At 35.5% G+C, this 15,176-nt stretch overlaps 1 protein-coding gene across 1 annotated transcript in view; it reads left to right on the top strand.

The window, feature by feature from the left end:
* The window catches only part of CAPRIN2 (caprin family member 2), a 60,111-nt gene that overhangs the window by 22,101 nt on the left and 22,834 nt on the right, over nucleotides 1–15,176 (top strand). Inside the window, exon 8 of the mRNA XM_036761767.1 lies at nucleotides 7,314–7,357. Coding sequence (XP_036617662.1) covers nucleotides 7,314–7,357 — 44 coding nt within the window. The remainder of the gene's footprint in view (nucleotides 1–7,313; nucleotides 7,358–15,176) is intronic.

Below are 15,176 nucleotides of genomic sequence, written 5' to 3'. Positions count from 1 at the left end.
GGTCATGCACACTCATTTGTTTCTAGTGATTGGCTACCACAGAGCATGCTCCTATGAATATTTCAATGTACATGTATGTGGTTCAGTTATTTCAGTCATTTCAGACTACATTTGGAGTTCTCTTGGTAAAGATACTGGAGTGGTTTGCCATTTCCTTCTCCAGGTCATTTTACAGATGAGGAACTGAGGCAAATAGGATGAAGTAACTTGACCAGGGTTACCCAATTACTAAGTGTCTAGTTGGATTTGAACTCAGGAAGATGAGTCTTCCTTGATTCCAAGCCCAGTGCTCTATACACAGTGCCACCTAGCTGCCTCGTACATGTGTATGTTCTATTTTAATTCTTTGGGCTATATGCAAGATAGTGGGATTGCTGAGACAAAGAAAATAGATAGTTTAGTCACTTTTATTGTGTAATTTCAAATTGAAATCCAGAACAGCTGTATTAGTTCACATCTCCACCAGCACAGCTGCATCTGTGTGCCTGCTCCCACATACATATTTCAGTAAAAGCCTAAAGTTCTCACCAGATAGCATAAGAATAAAGAAATCCAGGGGGGCGGAGCCAATATGGCAGCTGAAAAGCAGGGACTAGCGTGAGCTCCCTGCCAAGTCCCTCCAAAAACCTATAAAAAATGACTCTGAACAAATTCTAGAACTACAGAACCCACAAAATAGCAGAGGGAAGCAGGGCTCCAGCCCAGGACAGCCTGGATGGTTGCTGGGTGAGGTCTACCCTGCACAGATCTGGGAGTGGAGGGGAGTGGAACAGAGCCCAGCATGGGCCGCGCAGACCAACCAGACCAGGAACTGGGTGGAGTATGCCCTAGTGCCCTGAATCAGTGAGCTACAGCAGTTACCAGACTTCTCAACCTACAAACACCAAAGACAGCAGAGAAGGTTAGTGGGAAAAGCTGCTGGGGATAGAGTGAAAGAAGTAGTTCCTGGTTTGGCCACCACCCGAGGGGGCAGAGGAGGTGGGGCAGCTACAGAACTACAGCTGCAGTTGCTTCTGGCCCCAGGCCCACCTGGTGGGAGGAATTAAGTGGCAGATCAGAGCAGGAGTGCAGAGCCTGCTGAAGATATAAGCCCAGTCCTGGTTGGGGGTTCTTGAGGAAGGAGGAGTGCTGGGGTGGCAGAGCTGGTGCATCCCCCCAAGCTTGGAACATAGTACTCTTCACAAGCAATCATACCCCAATGAAAAACTCAAGGGTCAAGTAAGTTGGCTGGGAACATGGCCAGGCAGTGAAAACGCACCCAGATTCAGTCTCAGACTTTGGAATCTTTCTTTGGTGACAAAGAAGACCAAAACATACCGCCAGAAGAAGTCAACAAAGTCAAAGAGCCTACAACAAAAGCCTCCAAGAAAAACATGAACTGGTCTCAGGCCATGGAAGAGCTCAAAAAAGATTTGGAAAAGCAAATTAGAGAAGTAGAAGAAAAACTGGGAAGAGAAATGAGAAGGATGCAAGAAAACCATGAAAAACAAGTCAATGACTTGCTAAAGGAGATCCCAAAAAGTACTGAAAAGTATACTGAAGAAAACAACACCTTAAAAAATAGACTAACTCAAATGGCAAAAGAGCTCCAAAAAGCCAATGAGGAGGAGAATGCCTTGAAAGGCAGAATTAGCCAAATGGAAAAGGAGGTCCAAAAGGCCACTGAAGAAAATACTACCTTAAAAATTAGATTGGAGCAAGTGGAAGCTAGTGACTTGATGAGAAATCAAGATATCATAAAACAGAACCAAAGGAATGAAAAAATGGAAGACAATGTGAAGTATCTCATTGGAAAAACCACTGACCTGGAAAATAGATCCAGGAAAGATAATTTAAAAATTACTGGACTACCTGAAAGCCATGATCAAAAAAAGAGCCTAGATATCATCTTTCAAGAAATTATCAAGGAGAACTGCCCTGATATTCTAGAGCCACAGGGCAAAATAGAAATTGAAAGAATCCATTGATCGCCTCCTCAAATAGATCCCAAAAAGAAATCTCCTAGGAATATTGTCACCAAATTCCAGAGCTCTCAGATCAAGGAGAAAATACTGCAAGCAGCCAGAAAGAAACAATTTGAGTATTGGGGAAACCCAATCAGAATAACCCAGGATCTGGCAGCTTCTACATTAAGAGATCGAAGGACTTGGAGTACGATATTCCGGAGGTCAATGGAGCTAGGATTAAAACCAGGAATCACCTACCCAGCAAAACTGAGTATCACGCTCCAAGGCAAAATATGGACTTTCAATAAAATAGAGGACTTTCAAGCTTTCTCAGTGAAAAGACCAGATCTGAATAGAAAATTTGACTTTCAAACCCAAGAATCAAGAGAAGCATGAAAAGGTAATCAAGAAAAAGAAATTGTAAGGGACTTATTGAAGTTGAACTGTTTTGTTTACATTCCTACATGGAAAGATGATGTGTATAATTCATGAGACCTCTGTATTGGGGTAGCTAAAGGGAATACGCATATATATATATATATGTTTATGTATATACGTATATGTGTGTGTATGTATGTATGTGTATATAGATGTAGAGAGAGAGAGAGCGGGCACAGGGTGAGTTGAAGATGAAGGGAAGATATCTAAAAGAATTAAAATCAAATTAAGGGATGAGAGAGGAATATATTGAGAGAGGGAGCTAGGGAGAGATAGAATGGGGTAAATTATCTCGCATGAAAGTGCCAAGAAAAAGCAGTTCTATAGGAAGAGAAGAGAAGGCAGGTGAGTGGGAATGAGTGAATCTTGGTCTCATCAGATTTGACCTGAGGAGGGAATATTATACATACTCAGTTGGGTATCTTACCCCACAGGAAAGAAGGAGGGAGAAGATAAAAAAGGGGGGATGATAGAAGGGAGGGCAGATGGGGGTGGAGGTAATCAAAAACAAACACTTTCAAAAAGGGACACGGTCAAGGGAGAAAATTGGATAAAGTGTGATAGGTTAGGAAGGAGCAAAATATAGTTAGTCTTTCACAACATGAGTATTGTGGAAGGGTTATACATAATGATACACATGTGGCCTATGTTGAATTCCTTGACTTCTTGGGGAGGGCAGGTAGGAAGGGAAAAGGGGAGAGAATTTGGAACTTCAAGTTTTAAAAACAGATGTTCAAAAACAAAAAAAAAAGTTTTTGCATGCAACTAGAAAATAAGATACACAGGCAATGGGGCACAGAAATTTATCTTGCCCTACAAGAGAGGAAGGGAAAAGGGGATGGGAGGGGAGTGGGGTGACAGAAGGGAGGGCTGACTGGGGAACAGGGAAACCAGAATATACACCATCTTGAAGTGGGGGGAAGGGTAGAAATGGGGAGAAAATGTGTAATTCAAACTCTTGTGAAAATCAATGCTGAAAACTAAATATATTAAATAAAAAAAATTAAAGAAATCCGATGAGAGATTATACCAGATGCCTTCTTCTACCCCAGAACTGCCAAAAAGTCAGTTAGAAGATCACAGGCAATGGGAAAAGGGGCACCTCCAGCAAAGTGAGTGCCAACATGACCAGAGACAGGACACATGTCGGCAACATGAATAAAAAGTAGCCCTGAGAGCCCCTGGGTGAGGCTATAGTAGAAAAGCATATAGAAATGCTTTGTTGTTTTAATATTTAAGTTCAGAATTATTTTTTAAAAATATATTCTATGTAAATTAAGTATACTACTTAATCTGTGTTATAGTTAGTATTGGCACTTATATTGATGTAGCCCAACTATGAGAAGTGAAATCTTTCCAGTTGTTTATCTCCTTCATTTCTGTGAATCATGGTATAGTTATATTTTTATAAATTTTGTATATCTTAATTTGTTAACTCCCAGATATCCATGGTATTTTGTAGCTGTAGAACTTCTCTTACTTCTCCCTGGTTTTTGTTAGTACTACATAGAAATGCTGATGATTCTTGTGTATTTATGCTGTATCCTACCACCTTAAAACTATTAATCATTTCAGTTTCATTGATGATTCTCTGGGCCTTCCTTTCTTCCTTCCTCACTTTTTCTTTTTTTCTTTCTTTTAAATTTTATTTGATTTTCAGTTCTAAAATCTCTCTTTCCCTTCATCCCTTTCCCCATTCAATACTCATTACACAAATTTTCATGGTATATTCTACATATAGGTTAAATAAATAAGGTGACAATTCACAGCCTTGTCATACTCCTTCCCCAATCTCCTTCACAAATCAGTTGCTCCATATTCATTTCTGTTTCTTCTTGACCTGGTTCCTTAGGAGGCAAGATGATTTTTTTTTTCTTCCAGCCTTTGTTAATATGATTCTGTATCAATGAAACTGTTCTTTCATCCATTTCATTCATATATTGAGTTCTCAGTAAGTCATAGAGCCAATCATATATCTGGATTTAGGGGATTTTGAGGGATTAGGTGAGAAGGGAAAAACAGCGGATTAGTTTTTGTTTAGAGAAAAATATTTGGGAATAATCTTGAGAAGATGAGAAGTTTTTTGTTTTGTTTCAAATGGTAAGTGGCCCGTGGTTTCACCTTAAGACCATCACCAGTACATGTAGCTTTATTCTTCATTCTGCACAGTCTGTAAGGCAAGCGTTGTTATTCCAAATCCATTTCCAAAGTATGTAATATCCCATATCATATTCTCTTTATCCACGTATTTCATATTCTCTGACTCTAGAGTTAGAGCCTTACTCAGGCCAATGGAACTTGTACCATCATAGCCTATAGGAATTGTATCTGTTTTCTAAAATAGAGCCTTCAGAAAGTACTCCCATTTCTTTGAGGACTTGCCACAGGCTTTCATGTAGCCATGAATCAGAAGTAGATGTTGTTGTTTTTTTTTCCTGGCACTCCGTTGCTTTCTCTGTAATGCAGGAATGTTGGCAGTTTAGCCTCTAGTTGCATTGCCTCTTCAAAAATCAGACTGAGCATCTGGTAATTCTTGGTTCATGTGTTGCTTAAGCCTTGCTTGCAAAATCTTAAACATAATCTTGCTGGTGTGTTCAGTAATTTATAAATTCTTTGTCATTGCCCTTCTTTAGGATTGAGATGTAAAATGATCTTTTCCAATCCAGTGGCCACTGTTGTGTTTTTCAAATTTGCTGCCGTATTGAGTGCAATACTTTAACAGCATCATCTTTTAGGATTTTAAATAGCTCGGCTGGAATTCCAGCACCTACCTAGCTTTATTGTTAGCAGTGCTTCCTATGGTCCACTTGACTTCATTTTTTAGGATATCTGGCTCTAGATCAGTAACCATACAATCATGGTTGGCAGTGATATTAAAATGTTTTATAGCTCTTCTCTATACGCTTGCCACTTCTTAATCTCTTAAATCCTTCCCTTTTATCTTTTTATTATGCTCATTTTTGCATGAAATATTCCCTTGATATCTCTAATTTTCTTAACAAAATCTCTTGTTTTCCCCATTCTGTTGTTTTCTTATATTTCTTTGCATTGCTCTTTAAGAAAACTTTCTTATCTGTCTTTGCTGTTCTCTGGAATTCTGTATTCAGTTGGGTATATGTTTCCCGTTCTCCTTTCCTTCTTTCCTCAGCTCTTTATAAAGCCTCATCAGACAGCCATTTTTCTTTCTTGAGCCTCTTTTTCTTTGGGATGTTTTTTGTTGCTGCCTCCTGTACAATATTGTGAACCTCTGTCCATAGTTCTTCAAGCACTCTATATTCTCTAGATCTAATCCTTTAAATCTATTTATGGCTTTTACTTCTTATTCATAAGGGATGTTGTTTAGGTCATACCTATGCAATCTTACGGTTTTCCCTAGTTTCTTCAATTTGTCTGAACTTTGCAATAAAAGGCTTATGATGTGAGCCATAGTTATCTCCAGGTCTTATTTTAAATGACTGTATAGAGCTTCTCCATTTTTGGCTGCAAAGTATATAATCAGTCTGATTTCTGTATTGACCATCTGTTGATATCCATATATAGAGTCGCCTTTTGAAAAGAGTGTTTGTTTTTAGTCTCTGCCTTGCTACATTTTGTAAGGCAAAACTTACCTGTTATTTCAGTTATCTTTTGATTTTCTTCTTTAGCATTCCAATCCCCTATGATGAACATGACATCTTTGTTTTTTTGGTGTCATTTCTAGATGTAAGTCTTCATAGAATTGAGCAACTTTGGCCTCTTTGGTTAGAGGACAGACTTATATTATTACTGTCATGTTGAATGGTTAAGGAAATAGTTATTAAAAGATTAAAGCCTTTACTTTTTAGTATTTGTTCCTTATTGCTATGAATTTTCATTTCTAGAACTTTCATCAAATAATTCCAAGTAGAGGGGAGCCCCATGCTTTCTCTCAGCTTATGTTAAGAAAATTTCTAGTGTTTCTTTGCTATAAACAATATTAGTTCTTGGTTTTAAATATGTGCTTTTGATCATATTGAAATGGAGCCTTTCAATGCCTGTGCTTTTTAGGGTTTTTAACATAAATGAATGCTTTATTTTGTCAGAGGTTTTTTATGCGTCTGTGGAAATAAACTTCCTCTAACTTCACATATGATCAACTTGCAAGCACAGTTCTTATTTGACACAGATAATGAGCTTTTTTATTGAAAGGGTGAATTCTTTTATAATCCAGAGTAGTACCTCTTGTGTTCTGTGTCCCTTTTTTCATTAACATCCAAACTCAGTGCCATACTTTTCCTTGGTCCTCAGTTAGGTTTGGGAGATGCTACTGGTACTTCTGTCTGTTTGGATCATAGGTGTTATTAACTTGGGTTAACCCAGGAGTGTGCTGATAAATGTTTAATAATTGACTCTCTCAAAAAAATTACATACAACACACTTTTAAGTTTAATCTGCATTACTAGTATTTTCTTTACCACTTTATAAAGTCTAGAGTAGGTAATAAATACAACAATAAATAAAGCCCTGAATTGCTGATGTTTGCTGATTTCTATGGTAAAAACACTCACACTGAAAATTTAACAATTGGCTTTTGCAAACCAATATGAGCTGGCCCCAGGACACCCTTGCAAGTACCTTTTCTTGTGGGACCTGTGCTATGACTCCCCATAGTAGGTATTTGAAGGTATGAGGGCTTAATGAGGAGATTCATCTTTTAATTGAGGGGAATATGACTTAGCCATATTTTAATGAAAACCATCAAGTTAAGTTCATCATAAAACATATAACCTGTACCATAAAGAATAAAGGCTAATGGTGGACCACTTTACAATTTTAGACCATATATTGTGACAAGTAAAAAATATTGTTATATTTAGGTATACTTTGGTACAAGAAATAATGTTAGTGATCCAGTATAGAGAGAAAAATCTTTGCCTGAATTTCACCTAATGGATTCTCCTCTTTCCCTAGAATCTCTTATGGAACATACACAGCCTGAGATACAACCACAAGAGGTAAGAGATACTGAAAAGAGCTTTGCTGATGTAGTAATTAATGAGTATCTTTCTCACTACAGTGTTAATGCTTAGCATTTAAAGTGGGACAGAGTTCTAACTGGACCGTAATTTTTTTTTTTTTTGGTAATTCATGTGTTTTCTGATTTTAGTTACATTTGTGTAAAGGCTTTTTAGTTAATGTGATTTCAGAAAGCCGGTGATAGAATGTGCTACATACCTCCTGACAGAGAGATGATAGACCCACATTCTAGAATGAAACCTATATCTTTTGGACATGACTGATGTAGGAATTTGTTCGCTTACCTGTGCTTTTTGTTACAAAGTTTCTTTTCTTTTTTTTCAACTTGGGGTGGGAGAGATGGGAGAGAAAGGATATTATAGATTTTTGTTATTTGGGGAAAAATAAAATTTTAAAAATTTATATCATTGAGTTTCTGTTGTATATGATCTCTTTTCTCCCGTGTCTGATTATGATATTAGCTATCATTTAGAACTTTGAGAGGGCAGCTAAGTAGCACAGTAGATAAAACTCTGGTCTTGGATTCAGAAAGACTCACCTTCCTGAGTTCAAGTTCAGCCTCAGACACTAACTTGCTATGTGAACCTGAGCAAGTCACTTAACCCTTTTTGCTCATATGTAAAATAAGCTGGAAAGGAAATGGCAAACCACTCGAAGATCTTTGCCAAGAAAACCCCAAAGGGGATGACAAAAAGTCAGACACAAGTGAACAATGACTCAACAACAAAAAGAACTTTGAGGTTTGCAAAGTGTTTTTATACATATTCTCTCATTTGATCCTCACTACAACCTTGTGAGCTTATAAGTGCCGTTTTTGTCCCCATTTTATAGAAGTCCATTGTCCAGAAGTCCAGAGTCCATTGTGAACCTTAGGTCTTCTTGACACTAACATGCCATGCCTTGTAATTGTCTTCTATTTTCTTACTATTTAAAAATTATGTGACTTTTCTTGTGTAGATCATTTATTCACTTAGAATTTATTGTGACATAGATGTAAGATACTGGCTTAAAATTTAAAAGCTTTTCAGCTTTTCCAACAGCTCTTATCCAACACAGAGGGTTCTTCGATTCATTGAAAGAAATTAGACTCTGTGTGCATTTTTGGGGGGTCTTCCGTTTTTCTTTTATTTAGTACTATTTTATTTTGTAGTTTGTGATAAGATTGCACTAAGCTACACTTCTTTCCTACTTTTTATCATTCTATAAAAATTTCCTTTTATACTTTTGTTATGGTAAAAATCTTGAGTAATTTGAGTATTGTCATTTTTAATGTATTTGCATAGCCCAATTGTGAATAAAAATAGAATTTCCAACTTAGGTCTCTCATTTCTGTAAATTGTCTTATAGTTGTATTTATGTGCATTTTGATAAGGTTAACTGCCAGATATTTTCATGCATTTTATTATCTTAAATGGAACCTTTCTCCGCCATTTTTTGTTGGTTCTCTAAGTAAATATCAATCTCCAAATCAAGATCATTTTGCTTCCTTTTAGTTCTCTGCGTATTGCTTCAGTTTCTCATCTTGTTGCTACAGTTAGCATTTTCCCTTATAATCTTAAGTCAGTCTCAACATTCCTGGATCAAATTCACTGTTGATAGTAAATAATTTTTTAAGTATATTTCTTTCGTCTCTTTGCTAATCAATAGTTTTACATTGTATTCATTACTGAATATGTAGTTTTCTTTCTCTGGTTTCTTTTCCATATTTTTCTCAGAGGAGTTTAGTAAGGTGCCTTCATTCTCCTTTCTCCTCCAATCCCCCTTTTCAACCAGTTTATGCACTAGTGGGAATTTTTGCTTTTTAAATGTTTTCTAGAATCCATCTATGTCAGGATTTTCCTGTCTCCCTACCCTTGAGAGTTAATTTTTGGTTATCTGGTTTTCCTTTCTTTTACCTAGTGGCTTCTTTTATTTACTTTTTCAAAACCAACTTTATTTTTATCAACTAAAGTCTTTTGTTTTCAATTATATTTACTTCTTTGACTTTTGATTTTGTTGTTGTAGGCTCAATTCACTAATCCTTTTTTTGTCAGTTTTTCTCTGAGCTCTCTTTTCCTTTTTTCTCAAGTGAAAATATTAAGGATATGTTTAACTTCATCCTGCAAATTTTCATATGCTTTCTTGTTATTTTCTTTCATTTTTATAATTTGTTCTTGGTCTGAGTATTTAGGATTCCATTAGTACTTTTAGTATCTCGTCCTTGTTTCACTTATGAAACTAGCCCACGGTCTATCTATTATTATTATTATTATTGCCTTTAAAAAATGGATGGCTTTTTATTTTTATATTGTATTCATTTCTGAATTATGCTTTCCTTTGTAACAAAGATGAAAAAAGGGAAAAATTTCAGCAAAACCAACCAATACATGAGCTGTATCTGACAACACATGCCACATCCTCCATCTAGTCTTCCTCTGACCTCAGTGAAGCACATACATTGTTTCAACTCTTCTATTTGGGACTGATCTTGGTCATTATGTGAAATTGCATTATATTCTTTGCACTTATGTTGTAAATCCCTATGTATTTTCCTGGTTCTGCTTGCTCTATCAGTTTTCATGAATCTTCCCATATTTTTTTAATTCTTCTTTTATTGTTTCCTATGGCAGGAACTCAAAGGGACCTAAGGGCTGTATAATCCAAACCCCTCATTTTACAGTGACTTTTCAATACAGACAGTGAGCATCGCAGGTGGGATTTGTTTAGAGATTGCCCAATTGCTCCATACCTATTTTAACTGAAACTCTTTACCACCACAAAAAAGTGCTGCTATGAATGTTTTGCTCCATATCAGCAGGATCTCTAGATCAGAGGGTATGGCCATTTTACCTTTTTCTCCCACATAGTTCCAAATTGCTTTCCAAAATAATTAGGCCGTTTCACAATTTCACTAATAGTGAATTTTTTGTTCCTGTCTTCTCTCAGCCTCTCCATCATTGAAATATTTTTATTTCAAGATACTTTTAACATCTTACATTTTGGTGAGCATGAGGTGAAATCTTAATGTTGTTTTAATTTGTATTTATTTTATTAGTAATTTGGAGCTATCTTTAATATGGTTGTTCACTGATCAATTTTTTTATGAAGGTGCTGGAAAAAATAAGTGTTTCAGGATTTTTATTCAGTCATCATTAAAGGTCTGTCTTGAGGTGGCTAGTTTGCACAATGCATAGAGCAGTGGGCCTGGAGTCAGGAAGAGCTGGGTTCAAATTTGGCCTCCACATATTTACTAGCTGTGTGACCTTGGACAATTCACTTAAACTCCCTTTGCCTCAGTTTCCTCAGCTATAAAATGGGAGTTATAATAGCACTTCTCTCCCAGAGTTGTTGTTAGGATCAAATGAGGTAATATTTGTAAAACACTTATTAGCATAGCACCTGCATAGAGCCTCTATATGATGCTAGCTATGATTATAATTTTCTTTTTCTTTCTGTTAAAGTACCCAGTGAACATGTTTCTAAGTGGAGTCTTTTTGCAATGCAGTTAGTTCTTGAGTACTTAAATTTCATATTGCTGTTGTTTCATTTCTTTGCATTGTAGTTTTCTTGATTTTTCTTGATTGTATTTTTATTTTTGGCTTGTCCAAAGTGGTTGCCCCTTCTCCTTTGAAGAAAAAAAAATCCAGCTAAAGTTTAGTATTTCTTACTTTAGTCTCTCATTTTAACTAAGTCTGTTGTTTTAAGTGTTTTCTCTTATAGAACAAAATGTTGGTTACTGTTTTCTGGTCACTTCTGTTACCCTCCAACATTTTATGGGTTCACCCCATTAATATTTGAAGTTTAATTAAGTATTTTTCCCTCTTAAAATAAAAAAACCCACTATTTTAAGAGTAGTGTTCATCCTCTTTTCTGTGCAGAGATGGGATACTATGACCGTGGAGCTGTCAAACACAGTTGATAGGTTAGTTGGTTTTGCTTAAATAATTTTTCTCTTTTTATTCTTTGTTACAAAGAATGGCCCCCTGAGGAGGGGAATGAGAGGAATGTGTTTGGAAATCAAGGTAATATGGAAACAAAAAATCAGCTCTAAGTATCTGTAGCCTGTTTTGCTTACAACAGTCCTATCCTAGTTTCCTCCCTTTCTTACAGATGTGCTTCCCCTTCCCTTCTCCACATAGGCATACATAAATTATTGAATCATGTTCACTTAAAAAAAGTCTGTCTATGTATCTATCTATCTACCTATCTATCTTTTTGTCTATCTGTCTATCTTGGTGTGGCTTGTTTTACTTGAAATGGCTCCCTCTCCCATTGTACCCTTGGATTCAGATTTGCTACCCCTCTTCTTGTCACCTAACCTAGTCTCAGAATGAATCATTTTATTGTAGTTTTGCTACTATAATATTTTTTAAAGATACCTCGACGAGTTAAGTGTAGCTCATGAGCCCCTCTGCCCTTCTTCTGTTTTTTAATAACCTTTAGTTGTTTTTTGGTGATTTCAAGAACTATTAAGTTTCTTGTACCTGTTTTCTCTTGTAGAGTACTATTTTATGGTCAGCCATGTCTGTAGATGATTTTGACTTGTTGCCTTAATGACCTTACTGACTAGGTAGGACTTCAAGGGACAGTAGTCTCTTAGACCTTGTAGCCAATCAGTACCGATTTCAACATATTTTAACATGTTTGCTTTGTTTTCTTTGCATATTACTGCATTTCAAAGACTCTCTTATGGTTATTTTTAAAAAAGGAATAACAAATCTTTAAAAAGAAAAATGCTTTCGTTTAAACATCCATTTTTCCCCAAAAGGTATATGCTTTACTAGCAGTTGCCTTTGCTTTGTTCTTTTTCTTGGTGTCATATGCTAGCCTTTTCTTTATTTTTCATTGAGTGGCTTTGGGAGAGTAAGGATAGACACAGCATTGTATGTCAGTTGTCTCCTCCAGGCCACTTGGAATTTCCAAGTTCCAAAAGCCCTTGAAAATATTACATCGGGGTGATTTAAACCATAGTCTATATACTACCATCTATACTTTGCCCTCTGTTTCCAATAACTGTGGCCAATTTTCTTGTAGTATTTCCTGAAGTATGGTATTCAAGCTTTTGGTTAAATGTCTTTTTTTTTGAAAGGCCAATGATTGACTAAACTCTGTTTTTAAGGTCACTTGTCTTTGGTTTGTAAAGATTTCATTTTATGCCAACTTTGTGGTCATTTGGATTTGCTATAATATTTTTTATTTTTGATTGTGGTTCTCTGCATTGATGTACCAACCTTTTTTAGCTTATGTCTTTGTTTTCTGGCATTTTTTCCCTAAATTATTATTTTTTCTTTTTGAACTTTTCTTTTAAGAGCTCTGATTCTTAATGGCTGTAATTCTTGTATCCTATTCTCTTTTTTGAGGGTTTTAATAAAGCTGTTGCCCTGTGATTCTCCTCTGTTGACCATGTGTTATTTCTTAAATTGTTATTATACTTGTCGATTCAATATATTTGTTTCCCCTGAGAATTTTTTTTGTTTAGTGATTTTTTTTGTCTTTCTCTTGTTTTTATTTTATTTGGTCTATTTCTTGCCTCTTTGAGGTGATAAAGGGAGGCCAGCCTTAGAAGTTCTAACTTGCCTAACATGTACATTGATTTTAAGAGATTCAAACAAATGGGTATAGTAAGAAAACTAGAGGTTTAGCAGCATGTTCTTTAGATCTGTAAATGAGTCCAGTAGAGACATGTAGGTATTATATAGTTTTTTGCAGAGGACAGATAGATGTCTTAAGACTTAGTTTCATTTTCTTCCACTGTATAGGCAGCATTAGGAAGGAATCAGATCTCTCTTCCATGGTGAGGAGAAGAAGGTTGTTTAGTTACACTATGAATTCTGATATTTAAACTTGTTTTGAAGAATGATGATGTCAAGGTTTCTTTGGCATTCCTGTATTCACTACCTTTGTGGTTGGCTGGCTTGTAACACTTGAGATTTAGACCAAGTCTTTAGTCATAAAAACGCAGCTCTTTAAGAATGTTAAACACCCATCCACATGTACCCTGGAGACCACTGACTTGGTACTGGTGAGTGCTCAGGTAAATGATACAATACTAACCTTGAAAGGCCAGAATCTAAGAGAGATACAAGATATTTCCTCATATGTAACATTCTTAGGAGGATAAAAATAAGAGAACTGCAGACTATCTGGACCAGTTTTGATTTTTACTGAATCATTTCCATTTGTGAAAGGAAACACTAACTTTATTGTCATATTTTATATATGTTTTGTTGCCATTTAAACTCCACTTCTTTAATGTTGTTGTGTATGACTTTATGGTTGCTTTGGAATGTACTGGTTACACATCAGTTCATTTAAGTCTTCCCATATTTCTTTGAATTCTTCGTGTGTGTTTCTTATGATGCAGTGATAACATTATATTCTTATAAAACTATATGTTAAGGAATTTCTTAATCATTAGTTATATACTTTGTTTCTAATCTTTTTCTATTACAAATAGTATTGGGATGAATAATTTTGTACAGATAAAATCTGGTTGTCTATAGCATCCTTTTGGCACAAACCCATGTTAAGAATAACTTGCAAATTCTTCTCCAAAATGGTTGAACCAACAGGGAGTTATTTTTGAGCATTTTTTAAAAAACTGCTTATTCATGGGATTCAGTTGGGGAATGGCTAAACAAGCTGTGGTATATAATTGTAGTGGAATATTATTGTGTAATAAAAAATGACAAACAGGATGATTTCAGAAAAACCTGGAAAGACTTACATGAACTGATGCATAGTGAAGTGAACAGAACCAGGAGAACATTGTACACAGTAACAGCAATATTGTTCGGTGAAGAACTATGAATGACTTAGTTTTTTTCAGCGATACAACAATCCAGGACATTCCCAAAGGAAGCATACTATTTGCCTTCAGAAAAAGGACTGATATTGCTTGAATACAGACTGAAGCATGTTATTTTTCACTTTCATTATTTTTCTTTTATTCAAGCCTTCTTGTACAAAATGACTAATATGGAAATGTTTTACATGACTGCACATGCATAACCTACATCTTATTGCTTACTGTCTTGGGGAGGGAAAGGGGGAAGGATAGAATTTGGAACTCAGAACTTTAAAAAATGTTAAAAACTGTTTTAACATGTAATTGAGGGGATTATTTTTAAAAGTTAAAAAAAATATGCTACTTGAAAAAAAAAACCAATGCTTATTTATACCCTTAGAACAGAGGCTATGGGAGACTGATTCATAATCTTAAATTTGTGTCAATCCCCTGTATATTGTATATGTCAGATTTATTAGATGCTTTGTGCAAAGATATGGGCTGGAGAAAATAATTTCTTCTAGCTACATTTTCCTTATGTAAAAGTTTTGTGATTTTTATATAGTCAAAATAATCTATTGTGTTTTTTGCCATGGATGGTTACAAATCCATTCTCTTGAATGAATAGAGTGGTTCCTTATATTTAGTTTGTTTACTCATTTAGAAATTTTTGTGGAATATGGTATTTAAAATTCTGGTCTAAACCGGTTTTTCACCAAACTGCTATCTAGTTTTCCTAGTACTTCTTCTTAAGCAAATAAGTTTTTCCCTACTATTTCATTTTCTTGGGTTTGTCAGAGACTAGACTGATGTATAGGAAGTCTGTTTTATTTTTTTAGTACAGGAGATAATTTCAGTAATTACTGCTAGATGATAACTTAAGAGCCAATAATGTCTAATCCTCTTCATTCCTAATTTTTCCCTGTTATTTTCATAGATGTTATTGACCTTTAGTTCTTCCATATGAATATTGCCTTTAAAAAATCTGTTTAGTGATTTTTAACATCTATTTAACAATTGGTAATTAGATA

Source organism: Trichosurus vulpecula, chromosome 5 (assembly GCF_011100635.1).
Source record: "Trichosurus vulpecula isolate mTriVul1 chromosome 5, mTriVul1.pri, whole genome shotgun sequence".
Taxonomy (NCBI): Eukaryota; Metazoa; Chordata; class Mammalia; order Diprotodontia; family Phalangeridae; genus Trichosurus; species Trichosurus vulpecula.
Note: the sequence above shows the minus strand (reverse complement) of the source record. Positions and strands in the feature narration are given on the sequence as shown.